The sequence below is a fragment of the Heterodontus francisci genome, chromosome 3 (genome assembly GCF_036365525.1).
Source record: "Heterodontus francisci isolate sHetFra1 chromosome 3, sHetFra1.hap1, whole genome shotgun sequence".
In the NCBI taxonomy this organism is placed as follows: domain Eukaryota; kingdom Metazoa; phylum Chordata; class Chondrichthyes; order Heterodontiformes; family Heterodontidae; genus Heterodontus; species Heterodontus francisci.
The window spans coordinates 134,976,863-134,999,063 of NC_090373.1; the positions used below are offsets into that span (position 1 = coordinate 134,976,863).

The 22,201-nt window shown below is 45.0% G+C and overlaps 1 protein-coding gene across 3 annotated transcripts in view; it reads left to right on the top strand.

The window, feature by feature from the left end:
- The first annotated feature begins 3,656 nt into the window (after positions 1–3,656).
- LOC137361147 (ensconsin-like) overlaps positions 3,657–22,201 on the top strand; it is a 161,115-nt gene continuing 142,570 nt past the window's right edge. For all 3 annotated transcript variants that reach the window (XM_068026090.1, XM_068026094.1, XM_068026097.1), the window contains exon 1: positions 3,657–3,747. In XM_068026090.1, the coding sequence (XP_067882191.1) occupies positions 3,696–3,747 (52 nt within the window). In that variant the 5' untranslated portion in view covers positions 3,657–3,695. The remainder of the gene's footprint in view (positions 3,748–22,201) is intronic.

Genomic DNA, 22,201 nt, shown 5'->3' on the forward strand with positions numbered 1-22,201 from the left:
GCTGGGCTGTATGACGTGAAGCCCACAGACAGCAGAGCCTCCCAGTCCTTCCTGTCATCTATCACAGAGGTCTTAGATGACAGCAGGAGGGAGAGACTGGACAAGCCACTAACTCTGGACGAGGTGACAAAGGTCGTCAAGTCGTTCGAGACGAGTAAAACTCCCGGAAGCGATAGCTTCCCGGTTGAGTTGTATTCGGCCCTGTGGGACTGGGTCGGCCCAGACCTGCTGGAAGTATACGAGAGTATGCTCCTGGCTGGCAGCATGTCAGAATCCATGTTCACTACAAGATTCTGTCCAAAGTCATAGCCAGTCGAGTCAAGTCTGCTCTGGACTTGGTGATCCACCCTGATCAGACCTGCACTGTACCCGGCAGGAAGATCTCCGATAGTCTCGCGCTACTCAGGGATACGATCGCCTATGTACGGGACAGGAGGGTGGACACCTGCCTCATCAGCCTGGACCAGGAGAAGGCTTTTGACAGGATATCGCACACCTACATGATGGTCGTGCTTTCCAAAATGGGGTTTGGGGAGGGAATCTGCAATTGGATCAAACTTCTCTACACAAACATCAGTAGCGCAGTCTCAATCAATGGGTGGGAATCAGAAAGTTTCCCAATCCAATCTGGAGTCAGACAGGGCTGTCCTCTCTCCCCTGTCTTGTTTGTTTGCTGTATTGAACCCTTTGCTGAGTCTATTAGGAAGGATGCGAGCATAAGAGGGGTGACAATCCCAGGCAGTGGAGGCACTCAGGTTAAACCTCCCTGTACATGGATGACGTCGCTGTCTTCTGCTCGGACCCGCTGTCTGTGCACAGACTGATGAGCATCTGCGACCAGTTCGAATTGGCCTCGGGAGCCAAAGTTAACCACGGCAAGAGCGAGGCCATGTTCTTTGGGAACTGGGCTGACCGATCCTTTGTCCCCTTCACCGTTAGGTCAGACTACCTGAAGGTGCTGGGGATATGGTTCGGGAGGGCCGGGGTGTGCACCAAAACGTGGGAGGAGCGAGTAGCCAGGGTACAACACAAGCTGAGCATGTGGGAGCAGTGATCTCTCTCCATTGTGGGTAGGAACCTGGTCATCAGGTGTGAGGCGCTCACGTTGTTGCTGTACGTGGCGCAGGTCTGGTCCATACCCTACTCCTGCGCTGTGGCGGTAACCCGAGCCATTTTCCACTTCTGGGGATCCAAAATGGACCGGGTCCGGAGGGACACGATGTTCAAACCTCTGGATAAGGGCGGGAAAAATGTATCCAACGTCGCCCTCATCCTGATGACTACCTTCGTGTGCGGCTGCATCAAGCTGTGTGTAGACGTCCAGTACGCAAACTCCAAGTGTCACTACGTGCTGAGGTTCTATCTGTCCCCGGTGTTGCGAAGGATGGGCCTAGTCACATTGCCGCGGAACGCTCCATCCAGTTGGACTGTGCCGTACCACCTATCCTTCGTGGAGCAGTTTCTGCGGAAAAACACCTTTGACCACCAATCCATCAGGCAGTGGTCTGCACGGAATGTCCTCAAGGCCCTACGGGAAAAGGAGATGGTGGATCCTGTTGGATGGTTCCCCGAGCAGACCGCCAAAGTTATTTGGCGGAATGCCTCATCACGAGAACTTTCAAACAAGCACCAAGATGTAGCTTGGCTGGTGGTGAGAAGAGCCCTCCCCGTCAGATCCTTCCTGCATGCCCGAAGTCTCACCCCCTCCGCACAATGCCCTCGAGGTGGCTGTGGGGGGGAAGAGACAGTTGCCCACCTCCTTCTGGAATGTGTCTTTGCAAAACAGGTGTGGAAAGAGATGCAGTGGTTTTTGTCGAGGTTCATCCCAAGCAGCTCTGTAACACAGGAGTCTGCTCTACGGGCTGTTCCCAGGGACGCACACCGAGATAAACATCAGCTGCTGCTGGAGGACTATCAATTCGGTGAAAGACGCCCTTTGGTCTGGCCGAAACTTGCTGGTCATCCAGCGAAAAGAGTTGTCCACGACCAAATGTTGCAGACTGGCATATTCCAAGGTCCAGGACTACGTGCTGAGGGACGCACTAAAGCTTGGGGCAGCCGCAACAAAGGCTCAATGGGGAAAGACCACTGTGTAAGGTCCCCCCACCAAGCTGAACGGAGGGGCTGGATCCATGGAAAACTCCTCGAACTGTATCGGGAAAATTTTCGTTTGCTGTAAAATGTATATGGCATTAAAAATGAAATGGAAGGGTTGTGAGGCAACTCATTCCTGTATTGAAGGAAACTGACCTTTGCACTGTTTGTATTTTTTTGACTTGGTGCTATTTGGAACTGTTTTGTCATGTATTTTGTTTTACAGATTTTTATGAATAAAGTATATTTTGGGGAAAAAAATTAAAGGGCCAACAGCAATGCAGCCTCGGCAGCACCATTGTTGGAGATGGCCGTTGCTGAAGCTGCACGAAGGAGGCACCCCCATATCAAGATGCCCTCAAAGCCCAGGTAAGTTTTCTCTTTGACATTGCTCGGACCAGTCAGGCAGGCCCCAGCAATTGAGGGGGTCCTTTTTCCATTGGTGGTGCTGTAAACACGGGGCCCCTCTGTAGTTCTTGGAGTGACCATAAAAGAGGGCCCTCCCTGGGAACCCGCCAGGGTTTACCTGGTGGTCTCCCCATGTGGGAGTGGCCTTTCCTGACACTGGTAAAATGCCGGCAGGGGCGGGAGGTGGCCCTTAATTGTGAACTTAGTTGCCTCAATTGACTGCCTGGTGGGCAGCCATGCCACTAAGCTTTTCACCGCTGGTAAAATGCTGTTGCCGTTGGAAGACGTTGCACTTCCCACCCCCCACCCAATGCCTTCTGCTACCATTTTGCCAGCCCTCCTGTCTCCCAATCCATCTCCAGAGGACTGGTAAAATCCAGCCCCAACTGTAAGACGCGTTTTTTTAAATCGAATGTTCTTGATCATTTTTGTTATTGAACGTATCAGAAGTAACACTGCAGAGTTGGTTCTGGGATCTATCTGATGCGTGGAAATGATTCTGGAAGCTGTTTTTGGGGTTTTATTCATTAATTAAACAGATAAAAGGGACAGTAGTTTGGGGGAACTGATTGCTTGCCAAGTTCTGGTATTAGTTAAGGGACCGTTGTCTCTGGTTCGGAGATCCCATTCATGCAAACAACACTATGCCGCTATTCTCCAAAGCAAGATTTTGAGTAATAAAGAGATTTTTAAAGCAATAAAATCATACACCAAGGTTGGGAATGCAATAGAATACCTTGCTGATGATTATTTAGCTCTCTATTTATTGTATATCCGTATTATTTTTTACTTGCGGTTATGCTTTGTATCTTGGTGCTGTGTGACCCGTTTATTATGTATTAGTGTAACATTGTTGTTCCGTTCGTGAGGTATTTTAGCAACATCTTTCCTTGTCTATCTATAACCCTGTGATTTTTATCTGATATATTTATTTTATGTACTGATCGCTGTTATCTACAACCCTGTCACCTCTTTATGATGTATTTGTACAAGTAGCTGCTGTTACCTAGAGCTGTGTGACCTGCCAGTGATGTGTGTTGTGCAGTACGTGCTGCCAGCCGTGCAGCGCTGTGTTACCTGCTGGCCTCTATGCACCAACCTGTTGCTCTGTTACCTGGCGCAGACGAGGGCGGGGCCTGGTTGAATTTCCCGCCGCCCCAAGGTGGGTTCGCCTGCTGTTGACGTCAGGAGCAATGGCGGAGGCGGAGGGAGTCGCATCCCGAGTGGATTGCGGCGACGGTGGTGGTGAGTGTTTTGTGTTAAAAAGAGATGGAAGTTGGAGAGGAGGATGGAGGGAAAGTTTTGTGGGGAATATGATAGGGGGCGGGAGATTGTTGTTGGGAGGCAGAGGGCGCAGGGAAGCGGTTGTTTTTGTGTTTGGGACGCACCTGTGGCGGCGCCGGGCCGGGCGGAGAGGCGAAGCTGCGCTGGCCGTTTGCCGCGAGCGGCCTCTTTTCCACGTAACAGTGGCCGGCACCAGGAAACGGGGAGAGCGCGCGGCAGAGCGAGCGAGTGAGCCTGGGGCACGAGACTGACCTCACCTGGGAGCTGCAGCTACTGTCCTGCTCCACCAGTGATGTCTCCGTGTCTCTACACCAAGGCTGGTTTCTTTGCTTAAAGATAGAAGGTAAAGCCGAGCAACAAGTTGGGGGGCGGTGGTGAAACTCGGAGTTGAAGTGAACCCATCGGAGTAGGCAGTAAAAGAAAATGAACTTTTAGCTTACACAATCACCTTTCCTCGGTGAAAAAAACCAAATAAAATGTAAATTGAATGAATGCTGGGAAACGACTTTATCAAATTAAATGTTATCAGCTTCTCCCCGAACATTGCAAGTGCAAATGCTGTGCTGTTTAAGAGCGAAGTTAGAAAATGTTTTGGTAGATCGTTTGACATTTAAACAATCGGTCTCTTTCGTTCAAGTTTGTGCTCATGAAGAATTGGAATTATCTGCCACCATTGTTAGATTCTTGCACCCCCCCCGGACCAGAAGAAATGTTTTTGCCCTGTTTTAACTGCGCATTAAATTCCTTTTCCTTGTTTTACCTGGAGTTGGCTTTTGAGTGTAGGGTGTGGCTGCAAATACAGATATATTTGATATTGTATTTACAAGCGGGCCGAGTTATTCGATGTCGTACCTGTGAATACTTTGGTACAATTGTCTTCTAACTTGAAGAACAACTGAATTCCTTACTTACCACATAATCGTTCTGAAGCCTTTCTTGTTGAAAGTTGGTAAACCAGTATCATTAGAGGTTAATGTTAACTACGTTGTGGGTGGGATCCTACGTAATCAAGTAGGAAACCTCAAATTAACAAGTACAGTTGATTTTGTGCGTTATTTTATTCGTGAGGCAGAATCCCCGTTTTAGTTCTGAAATCCTATAAGAGTACATCACATTAATAATGTTAGCCACATATGATGTCAGTATGACACCTGTTATGCAGTTATTTCCTCCAGTCTCAACCTATAACAGTGTTTGCATGAACAGCGAGTCCCCTTTCAAGGATGTGGCCAGAAACCTGTTGCCTTTTTTTCTCAGCTGATCATTTTGAAAAAAGAAAGACTTGGATTTATATAGCACCTTTCGCTACCTCAGACGTCTCAAAGTGCTTCAAGTTAATTAAGTACTTCTGAAGTGTAGTCACTGATGTAATGAAGGAAATGTGCCTCCAGTTTGTGTGCAGCAATATAACAATGACCAAATAATCTGTTTTTGTAATGTAGGTTAAAGGATAAATATTGATCAGGACATTGGGAATAACTTCCCAGTTCTTCAAAGTAGTGCTATGGGATCTTTAACATCCACCTTAGAGGGCGGGCGGGCCCTTGGTTTAACATCTCTTCCAAAAGACAGCACCTCCAACAATGCAGCACTCCCTCAGTATTGCACTGGAGTGTCAGCCTTGAGTTTTATGCTCAAGTGCTGGAGTGCGACTTAAACCCACAGCATTCTGTCTCAGGCATGAGACCGATTATATATTGGGACACTACCAGGAGTGAAAATGCAAAACTGAAAATAAAAATGTAAGTAAGAGACTATGGTGTTAATAGGCCCAACACTTGCTTAAAAATGCATTTGTAGTTTTTGCCAAGTGTTCAGACTGAGGCGGGAGGAATGCACTGTTAATTCAGTCTCACTTCTCCACAGGTCACAACATATATTTAAAATTTCCTACTTACAGAAACAGTCACAGATATTCTGCTTTTCCCCAGAATAAAGCACACCAACCAGGTTTCTTTAATAAACATCAAAACTATCCATTTATTATAAACCAAATCTTAACCAATAACATACGAGTTGAAGTACTGAAGCCCCTTATTTTTTCTAGCCATCATGCACACGCACATACATACACAGCTGACCAGTTAACCAGGAAAAAAATAAACGATTTTTGTTTACAACTGTTACAGAAATAGAAGCAATAAAAAAAACTTAGGCTGAAAAGAAGGTATGGAAGGAAGCACATTGTTTTGGCTAGTGTCCCAAATGTGAATAGGCAAAGGGATCTTCCAAGAACAGTTCTTTCCAGGCGATGTTGATGATCAGTCTGGGTAGGCTTTCCAAGAGATGCAGCACAGAAAGCTAGAGTCAGACTTTACAGCAGGGAACAACAAGGATGTTTTTTAGGTCTTATAGCAGCAAAGGAGCAGTAAAAAATTCTTCAAATACAGGAGGAAATAGTAAACACAATTGATGCAGGAATTATTTTCAAGAGAGAAAGATATCAGCTGTCTTCAGCTGGCAGGCATGCAGCAACTCTTTTTGCAACAGTTCAAAATGAAACCAAAACTGTTCAGAAGCAAGACAACCATAAATCTTGGCCTGTCACTGCATACTTTTTTCCCCAAATCAAAAGCACAGCCCCTGTGTGGTCATTTGGACACGCTTGCCTTCCAGTCTTTACATTTCACTCAGTCCCAAATCTTCTGTTGACCTTCCTGTTTATAAAAAAAAAACAAAGTTCAGCAATCTCCAGATGAATCAATGTCCATAATTCAACTATAATTTCTTTAAAACATATTTTACAAAAGAAACAGAAGAACTCTCATAACACAAGGTAAATACAAATAATCTGTTTAATGTTCTTGTGCTTGTTATTTACAGTACTTTAGGAGAAAACTACCTTGTTCTTAATTTGATATGAATTTGTGTGGAAGTAAATATAGATAGTTCTATCTGGTTCCAGTTCTTGATATTAATTACAGTTTTAATAAAAACACTATTAAATACATATAACTATTTCTGCCATGGCCAAAGTGGAGAGATTTTTAAAAATGAAAAGTTGTAGAATGCATATTTAGCAACTTGTTGCGGCACAGTGGCGCAGTGGTTAGCACCGCAGCCTCACAGCTCCAGGGACCCTGGTTTGATTCTGGGTACTGCCTGTGCGGAGTTTGCAAGTTCTCCCTGTGACCGCGTGGGTTTTCGCCGGGTGCTCCGGTTTCCTCCCACAACCAAAGACTTGCAGATGATAGGTAAATTGGCCATTGTAAATTGCCCCTAGTGTAGGTAGGTGATAGGGAATATGGGATTACTGTAGGGTTAGTATAAATGGGTGGTTGTTGGTCGGCACAGACTCGGTGGGCCGAAGGGCCTGTTTCAGTGCTGTATCTCTAAATAAAATAAATTAGAGGTACAAGATGTTTGAAAAATAGAAGCGAAATGGACGGAGATATATAAATGTGTTGAGCTAGTTAGCATTTATATTTCTGTACAGCTAAAGGAGTGGATAGAGAAAAAGGAACAAATCATCTTGCTCAAAATAAATTGTCAAACTGATTAAAATGCGATTCCTCTGCCAGTCTTTTAGCAGGAGTGACCTTTTTTAGCAATCATAACTGTATGTGTTCTTAAAATATTTCTATTCTATGCAGATCAAGGAAAATAATTTGGGTTAAAGAGTAAGGGCTGTAGAACTGTTCTTGTGGCAATGCTTTTAAATTTTAATTTAACAAACATTGAATTGTTAGACTTAATGATGCAGCCATTGATTAATGTTGGAGGGATCTGTTACAATTCAACTGCTTTCTAGATAGTTTTACTTGTACCCAATACAAAGGACCACTTCCACAGGCAAGCCAACAGTTGTTTTGAACAAATATCATTGTCTGTATGAATCAAAACAGTAAAATATGTATGCGATGCCCGAGATGTTTTTGCTATTACTCTGTATGCTGGAAATAGTAACTTCGGTTGGGTAAATAATGCTCTGAGGTCTATAAGTACAAAAGACGTTGATAAAGAAGTGATATTAAACAGAAGCAAGAGCCAACATGGCAAGTCAGTGGAGAATTTCCTAAAATGGTTTCAGCTAACTGCATTTTAAAGTGATTACAAAGTTGACCTACATATTTTGCAAAAACTAAATATGCAGTGGTATTGCTTATGCTGAGTCTGAAGGTGCAACATCAGGGAAGATGTTCCAACTAGATCAGTAGCAGAAACCATTTCAGAACCAGAAGCTCCAGGGTTGTGGTACTGAGGCAAGGTAGTGGTGTGAGAGTAACAAAGAGGGTGTCTGTCTAGTATTGGAGTATTAGGAGAACTATGTTGAGGATATCGGGGTGGTGGCCAAAGGGCGTGTGGCCGTTGGGAAAAGGATTTGATTTGGTGAGGGAATGCTAATAATGGGAACAGTGAAAGAAGTGTTGGAGGTGTTGTAGTGGAAAGTGCTATAACTGTGACATAGCTATTAATTCTTTAAAGTGATTTTAAAATCCAAGTAAAAGTTTGTCAAACTTATATCTGTACATTCTTGCTTGAAAGAACCAGATGCCATTTCCTAGGTTGCATGAACGACAAGGGTGGGAGAACTTGCAGGACAGAGTTTGGGGTGGAGAAGACACGGATGAGAGTTGGCATTAGCAAGTGAATGGGGAAGTGAGCAAGAATGATGAGAGATGCAATGGGAAAAAGGTCAACAAGAATGAAGGCTATAGGCCTTGCTGCTTTTCCTTCAGATTTTACAAAGGGAAAGATTTTTGCATAAATGAGCTGGTGAAGCTGCTATTTTTAACTTAGATTGCACTTTGGTATGTAAGTGGCAAGTAACATTCGCGCCACACAAGTACCAGGCAATGATCATCTCCAACAAGAGAGAATCTAACCATCTCCCCTTGATGTTCAATGGCAATAGCATTGCAGAATCCCCCAATATCAACTTCCCGGAGACCAGAAACTGAACTGAACTAGCTCGGACTATAAGAGCAGGTCAGAGGTTGGGAATCCTGCGGCAAGTAACTCACCACCTTTCTCCCCAATGCCTGTCCGCCATCTGCAAGGCACAAGTCAGGAGTGTGATGGAATGCTCTCTGCTTGCCTAAATGACTGCGGCTCCAACAACACTGGGGAAGCTTGACACCATCCAGGACAAAGCAGCCTGCTTGATTGGCACCCCATCCACCACCTTCAGCATTCACTTGTTTCACCACCAAAGCACAATGGTACCATCTACAAGATGCACTGCAGCAACTCATCAAGGCTCCTTCGACAGCATCTTCCAAACCCGTGACCTCTACCACCTAGAAGGACAAGGACAGCATATGCATGGGGACCCCACTACCTGCAAGCTCTCCTCCAAGCGGCACATCATCATGACTTGGAACTGTATCGCCATTCCTTCACTGTCGTTGGGTCCCAATCCTGCAACTCCCTAACAGCATTGTTGGTGTTCCTACACCCCAAGGACTGCAGTGGTTCAGGAAAGCAGCTCACCACCACTTTAAAGGCCTGCTACCTGACCCAAACCCGACAGGACCCGACGACCTGTGTCGGGGTCAGGTCAGGTCGCTCTTCCGGGTCCGGCTTTCGGGGTCGGGGACACACAGTACTATGTTTTGCTCTGCTGGGAGGAAAAGGGAAGTTGGGTAAGTGTCAAAGTTTGAAAAGTCTGCCTGAGCTGGGAGTCCAGGGCGTCAAGGAGGGAAATGTTCATCCGGACTCCACAGACTCTGAGTCTGTGCCGTGAGCGAGTGAACGTCTCTATGATGTCATTGCGCTCATGCTGTAGCTTCCTACCATTCCATCCATCCAAAAGTGGTAAGTACAGTGAGTGCATTATGGATGTAAAATGAATGCTGTCAACTGGAGAAAGTGAACATTCTGGTGGTCTGGTGCGGGAAGAAAATGGACTCTGGCCAGGTCGGGCTCGGGTCTGATGTGGTTCTGTTGGGTTCAGGTCGGGGTTTTTTCCAGACCTGAGCAAGCCTTTACACCATTTTCTTAAGGTCAATTAGGGATGGGCAATAATTTAATCCTGAGAAGTGTGAGGTGATGCATTTTGGGAGGACTAACAAGGCAAGGGAATATACAATGGATGGTTGGACCCGAGGAAGTATGGAAGGTCAGAGGGATCTTGGTGTACTTGTCCATAGATCATTGAAGGCAGCAGCACAGGTAGATAAGGTGGTTAGGAAGGCATATGGGATACTTGCCTTTATCAGCAGAGGCATAGAATATAAGAGCAGGGAGGTTATGATGGAGCTGTATAAAACGCTAGTTAGGCCACAGCTGCAGAACTGCATACAGTTTTGGGCACCACACTATAGGAAGGATGTGATTGCACTGGAGAGGGTGCAGAGGAGATTCGCCTGGATGTTGCCTGGGCTGGAGCGTTTCAACTATGAAGAGAGACTGAAAAGGCTAGGGTTGTTTTCCTTAGAGCAGAGAAGGCTGAGGGGGGACCTGATTGAGGTATACAAAATTATGAAGGGCATTGATAGGTTAGATAGGAAGAAACTTTTTCCCTTAGCAGAGGGGTCAATAACTAGGGGGCATAGATTTAAGGTAAGGTGCAGGAGGTTTAGAGGGGATTTGAGGGGAAAAAAAATTCACTGAGGGTGGTTGGAATCTGGAACGTACTGCCTGTAGAGGTGGTGGAGGCAGGAACCCTCAACATTTAAGAAATATTTAGATGAAACGCGATAGCATACAAGGCTACGGGCCAAGTGGTGGAAAATGGGATTGGAATAGTTAGGTGCTTGATGGCCGGCACAGACACGATGGGCCAAAGGGCCTGTTTCTGTGCTGTATAACTCTATGCTGGCATAGCCAGTGATGCCCACATCCCACGGACGAATTAAAAAGCAACATTTCTAGCTGTTTAAATAAGGGGCTCAGTTTTGTGGAATCCCATTACGGAATTATACCCCTGTATTTGAAAAAAACTATCACTTTGGGGACTGGCTTTAACTTGTTTCAGCAGTATAATAGTGCAGAAAATGCTTACACAACCCGAGTTGAATGGGATTGTGGAGACCAGCATCACTTCCTTTGAAGACTGAGTTGGCAGGTTAGTGTAAACATAGGTCAGTTTTTAATCTTGATGGGTTTTACAGGCAAGTGTGATAAAGAAATAACTTGCATTTATATAATACCTTTTAATGTAAAAAGCCCCAAGGTGCTTCACGAGTGTTACAAACAAAAGTTTGCACTGAGCCACGTGAGATAATAGGATAGGTGACCAAAAAACATGGTTAGAGATAGGGTTTGAAGGAGGGAATTCCAGAGCTTAGGAACCAGCAGCCAATGGTGGAGTGAAGAGAATTTGGAGTGAGCAAGAGGCCGGGATTAAAGGAATGCAGAGATCTTGGAGGATTGTAGGGCTGGCAGAGATACAGAGCTAGGGAGGGATGAAGTGATGGATTTGAAAACAAGGATGAGAATTTTAAAATCAAGGTGTTGCTGAACCTGGAGCCAATGTAGGTCGGCAAGTACGGGCGATGGTTGAACAGGACCTGCTACGTGTTACAACTGCTTATATTTATATAGCACCTTTATCGTAATAAAACATTCCAAGGTGCTTCACGGGCAATATAAAACAAAGTATGACTCTGAGCCACATAAGGCGATATTAAGTCAGATGACTCAAAGTTTGTCAGGTAGGTTTTAAGGAGTGTCTTAAAGGAGGAAAGTGAGGTGGAGGGGCAGAAAGGTATAGGGAGGGAATTCCAGGTCTTATGGCTGAGGCAGCTAAAGACACGGCCACCAATGGTGAAGCGATTAAAATCGGGAATGCTCAAGAGGCCAGAATTAGATGAACTCGGTTCTGATGAAGGGTCACTGACCTAATACGTTAATTCTGCTTCTCTCTCCACAGGTGCTGCCAGAGCTGCTGAGTATTTCCAGCATTTCTTGTTTTTTATTTCAGATTTCCAGCATCTGCAGTACTTTGCTTTTATTTTAATGCTTTCAGATGATGTTGCTGAGGGGCAGCATGTAGATAAATAATAGGAGGGGGCCAAGATTGGATCCTTGGGGGACAGCAGAGGTAGTGGTGCGGAATCAGGAAGAGAAGTCATTGCAAGTGATACTCTGGCTACGATTAGATAGGTGAGAATGGAACCAAGCGAGAGCTGCCCCACTGAGTTGGATGACGGTGGAGAGGTGTTGGAGGTTGGTGTGGTCAGCCATGCCAAAGACTGCAGGCAGGTTGAGAAGGATGAAGAGGGTTAATTTACCACCTTCACAGTCACATAGTAACTTTGTTAAAAGCTGTTTCTGTACTGTGGCTGGAGTGGAAATCTGGGAAAGATGGGCATGGATTTGAGAGGTGACAGCATATTCAAGGACTTCGGAGAGTTTGGAGATGGGCAGTAATTTGCAAGAACGTTAGAATATGGGCAGCAGAGTTTCAAATGAGCCTAGTTAATGGTGGATGGCTGTGCTGGCCAGGAGACCATTGGAATGATCAAGTGTAGAGCTAACAAATCCATCAATGAGAGTTTCAGCAGCAGATGAACTGAGGCAGGGCTGGAGTCTGTCAATGTTAGAGCTGGAAGTAGACCGTCTGAAGAGATGGACCTGATATATGGTCAGAATCTCATCTCTGTGTCAAATAGAACGCCAAAGTTGCCAAAGGTCGAGTTCAACCTCGGACTGTGACATTTGCACAACCTCAAGATGTCCCCAGTGTTTCACAATCAGTGAATTTTATTTGAAGTGTAGTCACTGTTGCAATGTAGGAAAATTTGCCAGTCAAATTGCATGCAGCGGGGTTCCACAAATAATAATGAGCTAAATAGACAATTGAGTTCTTTTAGTGGTTGTGCGGGGGTGATAAATGTTGGCCAGGATACCAAGAGAACTTCCCTCCTCTTCAAATAGTGCTTTGAGATCTTTTACGTCCACCTGAGTGTAGATGGATCTTCTGTTTAAAAGCTAGTCCAAATAACAGGAAAATGAGTTCTGAAGATTAATTCTCATTGTCTGGAATGTTTTTAATAAACTGGCTTCAAGATTTGTTTTGCGGTGAAATAGTTTGTTTTATTTTGGAGGTTTTTTTAATTCATTCATGGGATGTGGGTGTCGCTGACCAGGCCAGCATTTATTGCCCATCCCTAATTGCCCTTGAGAAGGTGGTGGTGAACTGCCTTCTTGAACCGCTGCAGTCCATGTGGGGTAGGTACACCCACAGTGCTGTTAGGAAGGCAGTTCCAGGATTTTGACCCAGCGACAGTGAAGGAACGGCGATATAGTTCCAAGTCAGGATGGTGTGTGACTTGGAGGGGAACTTGCAGTTGGTGGTGTTCCCATGCATTTGCTGCCCTTGTCCTTCTAGTTGGTAGTGGTCGTGGGTTTGGAAGGTTCTGTCTAAGGAGCCTTGGTGCATTGCTGCAGTGCATCTTGTAGATGGTACACACTGCTGCCCATTGTGCGTCAGTGGTGGAGGGAGTGAATGTTTGTAGGTGGGTGCCAATCAAGCAGGCTGCTTTGTCCTGGATGGTGTCAAGCTCCTTGAGTGTTGGAGCTGCATCCATCCAGACAAGTGGAGAGTATTCCATCACATTCTTGACTTGTGCCTTGTAGATGGTGGAGAGGCTTTGGGGAGTCAGGAGATGAGTTACGGCGCAGGATTCCGAACCTCTGACCTACTCTTGTAGCCACTGTATTTATATGGCTACTCCAGTTCAGCTTCTGGTCAATGGTGGCCCCTAGGATGTTGATAGTGGGGGATTCAGCGATGGTACTGCCATTGAATGTCAAGGGGAGATGGTTATATTCTCTCTTGTTGGAGATGGACATTGCCTGGCACTTGTGTGGCGCGAATGTTACTTGCCACTTATCAGCCCAAGCCTGGATATTGTCCAGGTCTTGCTGCATTTCTACACGGTCTGCTTCAGTATCTGAGGAGTTGCAAATGGTGCTGAACATTGTGCAATCATCAGCAAACATCCCCAATTCTGACCTTATGATTGAAGGAAGATCATTGAAGCAGCTGCAGATGGTTGGGCCTAGGACACTACCCTGAGGAACTCCTGCAGTGATGTCCTGGAGCTCAGATGATTGACCTTCAACAACCACAGCCATCTTCCTTTGCGCTAGGCATGATTCGAACCAGTGGAGGGTTTTTTTCCCCCTGATTCCCATTGACCTCAGTTTTGCTAGAGCTCTTTGATGCCATATTCGGTCAAATGCTGCCTTAATGTCTAGGGCAGTCACTCTCACCTCACCTCTTGAGTTCAGCTCTTTTGTCCATGTTTGAACCAAGGCTGTAATGAGGTCAGGAGCTGAGTGGCCCTGGCGGAACCCAAACTGAGCGTCACTGAGCAGGTTATTGCTAAGCAAGTGCAGCTTGATGGCACTGTTGGTGACACCTTCCATCACTTTACTGAAAGTGAGAGTAGACTGATGGGGCGGTAATTGGTTGGGTTGAACTTGTCGTGCTTTTTGTGTACAGGACATACCTGAGCAAATTTCCATATTGCAGGGTAGATGCCAGTGTTGTCGGTGGGGGAGGAGAAGAAAGTGTTCCATATAAAATAACAACTCGATGTGCCACTCTGAACACATGACTGTGTTGGCTATTGATAAACAGTTTAGCAGAGGTTGTGTTCTGCCTTTCAACAGATTTGAACTTTGAGTTGCATAGTTGTTAGTTGCTGCATGGTTTCAAAGTGCAGGGCCTCATGATCAGGTTCAAAGTGTACGGGCTGCCATTAAACAGCAGCTGTTTTGAAATTACCATTCAGCTTAAAGTTTCCTTTTATAAAGCAGTTTTGCAGCTTTAATTGTTTGATTTTTGTTGACCAAGTTTTATTGTTGCAGGATGACATTGTAATCACAGCAAAGCTACAGTCAGCCTGTCAGCTTAATTATTTTTTGGACTGGTAATGTGCATTTATAAAGCACAATTATTAGGTAAAGTAATGTTCATTTGATTGCACCTAATTGTAATATAAAGGTTCAAAGAAGTGATGCATTAACTGGTTCAAAATACTTAGAGTTATACTTCTACCGCTTTCTTGTGTTATGCTCTATAGCAAATTTTTCTAAGAAATTTCAGAGGAAACCAAAGAAATTAGGCTTGCAAAATACTGAAGAACAAAATGGCAACTAAAGAAATCAATTACTTGAGAATTGCTGAAAATAGAGACGTTACCAAAGCTTTTCATCTTGCACTCATCAGGACAATGTGCAAAAATAACCAATGTAAGGGAAAACTCTCCATGGCGACGCCTCTACCAATCAGAGTTCACTTGCCAACCAATCCTGGGCGGGACCGGGACTGATGTCCAAGGGGGCGTATTTGCTAGAGTGGTTGGGGAGGGTTTAAACTAAAATGGCAGGGGGATGGGAACCTTTGCAAGGAGTCAGAGGAGGGGGGATCAAAGACAAGAACAAAAGACAGTAAGGGGAATAAGAAAAGTGATAGGCAGAGAAATCAAGGGCCAGAGTCGAACAGGGCCACAGTGAAAAATAGTGGGAAGAGGACAGGTAATGTTAAAAAGACTAGCCTTAAGGCTTTGTGATTGGGCAAATCAAATTAGTCACAATACCATAGAGGAGGAATTCTTGGAGTGTATATGGGATGGTTTTCTGGACCAATACGTTGAGGAACCAACTAGAGAACAGGCCATCCTAGACTGGCTATTGGGTAATGAGAGAGGAATAATTGACAATCTAGTGATGAGCGAACATAATATGATAGAATTCTTCATCAAGATGGAGAGTGACGTAGTTGATTCTGAGACAAGGGTCCTGATTCTTAGTAAAGGAAACTACGAAGGTATGAGGCGCGAGTTGGCCATGACGGATTGGGAAACATTACTTAAAGGGATGATGGTGGATAAGTAATGGCAAACATTTAAAGAGCGCATGGATGAACTGCAACAATTGTTTATCCCTGTCTGGCGCAAAAGTATAATGGGAAAGGTAGCCAAAACATGGCTTACTTGGGAAATTAGAGATAGCATTAGATCCAAGGAAGAGGCATATAAATTTGCCAGGAAAAACAACAGACCTGAGGATTGGGAGCAGTTTAGAATTCAACAAAGGAGGACCAAGAGATTGATTAAGAAGGGGAAAACAGAGTGCGAGAACAAGCTTGCAGGGAACATAAAAACTGACTGTAAAAGTTTCTATAGGTATGTGAAGAGAAAAAGATTGGTGAAGACAAATGTTAGGTCCCTTACAGTCAGAAACAGGGGAATTTATTATGAGGAATAAAGAAATGGCTGAGCAACTAAATACATTCTTTGGTTCTGCCTTCACAAAGGAGGACACAAATATCATACCAGAAATGTTGGGGAACACAGGGCTTAGTGAGAGAGAGGAACTGAAAGAAATCAGTATTAGTAGAGAAATGGTGTTGGGGAAATTGATGGGATTGAAGGCCGATAAATCCCCAGGGCCTGATGGTATGCATCCCAGAGTACTTAAGGAAGTGGCCCGAGAAATAATGGATGCATTGGTGGTCATCCAAGATTCTATAGACTCTGGAACAGTTCCTACAGATTGGAGGGTAGCTAATGTAACCCCACTATTTAAGAAGGGAGGTAGGGAGAAAGGGAATTATAGACCAGTCAGCCTGATGTTGGCGGTGGGGAAAATTCCAGAGTCCATTATCAAAGATTTTATAGCAGAGCACTTGGAGAACAGTGGTAGAATTGGGCAGAGTCAGCATAGATTTCCGAAAGGAAAATCATGCTTGACAAATCTACTAGAATTCTTCAAGGATGTAACTAGTAGAGTTGATGAGGGGGAGCCAGTGGATGTGGTTTATTTGGACTTTCAGAAGGCTTTCGACAAAGTCCCACATAAAAGATTAGCATGTAAAATTAAAGTGCATGGGATTGGGGTAGTGTATTGCAATGGATAGAAAATTGGTTGGCGGACAGGAAACAGAGTAGGGATAAATGGGTCTTTTTCTGAATGGCAGGTTGTGACTAGTGGGGTACCGCAGGGATCGGTGCTAGGACCCCAGCTATTCACAATATACATGAATGATTTAGATGAGGGAACTAAATGTAATATCTCCAAATTTGTAGATGACACAAAACTGGGTGGGAGGGTGAGTTGTGAGGAGGATGCAGAGGCGCTTCAGGGTGATTTGGACAGGTTGAGTGGGTGGGCTAATGCATGGCAGGTGCAGTATAACGTGGATAAATGTGAGGTTATCCACTTTGGTAGCAAAAACAGGAAGGCAGATTATTATCTGAACGGCTGCAAACTGAGACCTGGGTGTTCTCGTACACCAGTCGCTGAAGGTAAGCATGCAGGTGCATTCATAGTGAGAGAATTTGAGTACAGGAACAGAGATGTCTTGTTGCAATTATACAGGGCCTTGGTAAGGCCACACCTGGAATATTGTATGCAGTTTTGGTCTCCTTATCTGAGGAAGGATGTTCTTGCTATCGAGGAGTGCAGCGAAGGTTTACCAGACTGATTCCTGGGATGGTGGGACTGACGTATGAGGAGAGATTGAGTCGGTTAGGGTTATATTTGCTCAAGTTCAGAAGAGTGAGGGGGATCTCATCGAAACCTATAAAATTCGAACAGGACTTGACGGGGTAGATGCAGGAAGGATGCTCCCGATGGTGGGTGAGTCCAGAACGAGGGATCATAGTCTAAGGATACGGGGTAAACCCTTCAGGACTGAGATGAGGAGAAATTTCTTCACCCAGAGAGTGGTGAGCCTGTGGAATTAGCTACCACAGAAACAGTTGAGGCCAATATATTGTATGTTTTCAAGAAGGAGTTAGATATATCTCTTGGATCTAAAGGGATCAAAGGGTATGGGGCAAAAGCGGGAACAGGCTACTGAGTTGGATGATCAGCTATGATAATGAATGGCGGAGCAGGCTCGAAGGGCAGAATGGCCTACTCCTGCGCCTATTTTCTATGTTTCTAACTAGCACTCTCTTCTCATGCAATATAAGTTGTTGTTTTCCCTTACATTGGTTATTTTTGCATATTGTCCTGATGAGTGCAAGACGAAAAGCTTGACAACATGTCTCTATTTTCAGTAATTCTCAAGTTCTGTACTACCAAATGATTAAATCAATTACTAATATATCTACTTCAGTTTCAGGAAAAGGCGTACTGTTTGTGCTCTGAAGGTAGGTTTCGAGATTTTCATTCGTATAAAAGCACTATCATGGGACAAGGTGTTGCATCTCCACCCCTGACCCCAGTAAATAACACCCCACTGGAAGTGGTTAGCAAATTCTGCTACCTTGGGTCCATGTTGACAGACAATCTGTCCCTTGATGCAGAGCTTGGTACTCGAATAGGGAAAGCAGCTGTCACCTTTGGCTGACTTGGGATAACACCAAGCTGACCCTTAGGACCAAGCTGATGGTTTGTATGGCCTGTGTTCTCAGCATTTTGCTATATGGCTGTGAAACATGGGCGACTGACAGCTGCCAGGAAAAGAAGCTCAAATATTTGCATCTTTGCTGTCTGTGGTGCATTATGGGTATATCCTGGCAGGACAAAATTACTAATATGGCAGTCCTCTCAGGCAGAGCTCCTAAGTGTGTTGTGACTAATCAAACAGAGGCAGCTTTGGTGGATAGGGCACGTCCGCAGGATGGATGACAGTTGCATTCCCAAGGACCTTCTGTATGGTGAGGTTGCCGGGGCCAGATGAGCAGTGGGGCGCATGAAGCTCCGCTTCAAGGCTGCTTGCAAACGTGACATGAAGACCTTAAATGTCGACTATCGCACTTGGGAGTCACTAGGTGGTGAAAGAGGGAAGTGACGACACATCCTGTGGACTGGTGTGGACTACCACAATGACCAGTTGCGACAGCAGCTTAGCAACAGGTGCCAACATCAAAAACAATAACTCTGGTCACCTGGCAGCTTCATGTGCAGCACTTTGGCGGAACCTGCCTCTCAAGAATTGGCCTTTGCAGCCATCAACAAAGGTGTACCAAGAGAAGACTTACATAGATTGTTTGCTGTGTGTCCATCATCTTTCGTAGATGGAAGGATACCAACAACCTGCTGATATTTCCTATTTTTTTGAAGTCTTGGGTGCTGAAATCAGTTATAGCACCTTACTGCAAGAGTATGGAAATTCTCAGTATTCTAGCTAATAGTTATCCTTCAACCAACATCAATAATAGTATCTGGTCATTATTGCGTTGGTATCTGTGTGCAAATTGCCTCTTTTGTGTTTATTCATTCATGGGATGTGGGCATCGATGGCTAGGTCAACATTTATTGCCCATCCCTAATTGCCCTTGAGAAGGTGGTGGTGAACTGCCTTCTTGAACCGCTGCAGTCCATGTGGGGCAGGTAACACAGTGCTGTTAGGAAGGGAGTTCCAGGATTTTGACCCAGTGAAGGAATGGCGATATAGTTCCAAGTCAGGATGGTGTGTGACTTGGAGGGGAGCTTGCAGGTGGTGATCCCATGCATTTGCTGCCCTTGTCCTTCCAGGTGGTAGAGGTCGCAGGTTTGGAAGGTGCTGTCTAAGGAGCCTTGGTGCGTTGCTGCAATGCATCTTGTAGATGGTGCATACTGCTGCCATTGTGTGTTGGTGGTGGAGGGAGTGAATGTTTGAGTATGGGGTGCCAATCAAGTGGGCTGCTTTGTCCTGGATGGTGTCAAGCTCCTTGAGTGTTGGAGCGACATCCATCCAGACAAGTGGAGAGTATTCCATCACATTCTTGACTTGTGCCTTGTAGATGGTGGACAGGCTTTGGGGAGTCAGGAGATGAGTTACTCGCCGCAGGATTCCGAACCTCTACCTGCTCTTGTAGCCACTGTATTTATATGGCTACTCCAGTTCAGTTTCTGGTCAATGGTGGCCCCTAGGATGTTGATAGTGGGGGATTCAGCGATGGTAATGCCATTGAATGTCAAGGGGAGATGGTTATATTCTCTCTTGTTGGAGATGGTCATTGCCTGGCACTTGTGTGGCGCGAATGTTACTTGCCACTTATCAGCCCAAGCCTGGATATTGTCCAGGTCTTGCTGCATTTCTACAAGGTCTGCTTCAGTATCTGAGGAGTCACGAATAGTGCTGAACATTGTGCAATCATCAGCGAACATCCCCACTTCTGACCTTATGATTGAAGGAAGGTCTTTAATGAAGCAGCTGAAGATGGTTGGTCCTAGCACACTATCCTAAGGAACTCCTGCAGTGACGTCCTGGAGCTCAGATGATTGACTTCCAACAACCACAACCATCTTCCTTTGCTTAGGTATTACTCAAACCAGCGGAGAGTTTTCCCCAATTCCCATTGACTTCAGTTTTGCTCGGCCTACATTTACAGCAGTAAAAGTACTTCATTGACTATAAAGTGCTTTGGGACATTTTGTGGTTGTTGAAGGACTTTTATAAATGCACGTTCCCTTTGCAGAACAGAGGTCCCAGGCATGTGTTCTGACAGGATGACAGAATGAACAGTTTTAAATGTACAAACTAGGTGTGTTTAGGAACTTTGTTATGGAAGATGAGCCAGCGTTCAGAATTAGTAAGTTGAGTATACTATATGTTTATAAACCAAGAAGCATACCAAAATCAATCTTGTGTTCAGTTGAATATTTTAATGTAAAATAAGCCAGTTGTTTGAAGTTGCCATCTGTCTGGAGCTTTATATGTCTGGCTCCTATAAAGAAAATGTACCCGATGATGTGATATTTCAGTAGCCCGCTTATGGTACAAGGGTTCTCTGCATTTTCAGGGATACAAGGTCTGCTTATGTGACTCGTGATGCTGAACTTAAACATCCATTATAAAGCCTGAAAACTGACACTTGAATTGCTGAGAACACAGGCTTCTGTTTTATATGCTTCATTTCCTTGATTCGGTTTGTTTTAAAATCTCACATCAGTGGATTTGAATCTTTGTGGCTACTGCAGTGATAGAATACCAAATTTCACACTACTGAGGAAAGACAATGCAATATCTTTCAAGGATTAACAGTCAGTTATGCTGATTTCATGATGGTATGTTGGAGGCTCTTTTAAACGTGAAAAACTAGTGTGTTAAATGTTAGAATGTTAGTGGCTTTATTTTTAATAACGTAAAGTAGTACAAATTACCTGGCTGTTGACACGGGGGCAAAGTTTGTGTCTTTAAATTCCTTCATAGTTCACTCCCAGTGCATCTCTGCAATCTCCTGTAGCTCTTAACTTTCCCTGTTGCCCGAAAACGCTGTACTTGTTCCTCTGACTCTTATCTGTTGTGTAAAAAAACCTTCTCTTTGCTGCCCATTGGTCTTCAGTTATCTTGGTCCCTTCCCCTTCTCTTCGGTAGTGCACTTTAGAAAAAAAATTGGCCTGGATTTTGCAAGGGCGCTCGCTGCTACCCATAAAAAAAGCTTCACTGTGAGGTCTAGTGCTCTCTCTGTGGTGAGAACTTGGTCTCTCTCGATGTATAGTGTCGTTCATTGGGGATTCCCTGCGTCGGGCAGCAGTGATGGCATCAAAGAACAAAGAAAATTACAGCACAGGAACAGGCCCTTCGGCCCTCCAAGCCTGCGCCGATCCAGATCCTCTATCTAAACATGACGCCTATTTTGTAAGGGTCTGTATCTCTTTACTTCATGCCCATTCATGTATCTGTCCAGATACATCTTAAAAGACGCTATCGTGCCCGCGTCTACCACCTCCGCTGGCAACGCGTTCCAGGCACCCACCACCCTCTGCGTAAAGAACTTTCCACGCATATCCCCTCTAAACTTTTTCCCTCTCACTTTGAACTTGTGACCCCTAGTAATTGAATCCCCCACTCTGGGGGGAAAAAGCTTCTTGCTATCCACCCTGTCTATACCTCTCATGATTTTGTACACCTCAATCAGGTCCCCCCTCAACCTCCGTCTGTCTAATGAAAATAATCCTAATCTACTCAACCTCTCTTCATAGCTAGCGCCCTCCATACCAGGCAACATCCTGGTGAACCTCCTCTGCACCCTCTCCAAAGCATCTACATCCTTTTGGCAATGTGGCGACCAGAACTGCACGCAGTATTCCAAATGTGGCCGACCCAAAGTCCTATACAACTGTAACATGACCTGCCAACTCTTATACTCAATACCCCGTCCGATGAAGGAAAGCATGCCGTATGCATTCTTGACCGCTCTATTGACCTGCGTTGCCACCTTCAGGGAACAATGGACCTGAACACCCAAATCTCTCTGTACATCAATTTTCCCCAGGACTTTTCCATTTACTGTATAGTTGACTCTTGAATTGGATCTTCCAAAGTGCATCACCTCGCATTTGCTCTGATTGAACTCCATCTGCCATTTCTCTGCCCAACTCTCCAGTCTATCTATATTCTGCTGGATTCTCTGACAGTCCCCTTCACTATCTGCTCCTCCACCAATCTTAGTGTCGTCTGCAAACTTGCTAATCAGACCACCTATACTTTCCTCCAAATCATTTATGTATATCACAAACAACAGTGGTCCCAGCACGGATCCCTGTGGAACACCACTGGTCACACGTCTCCATTTTG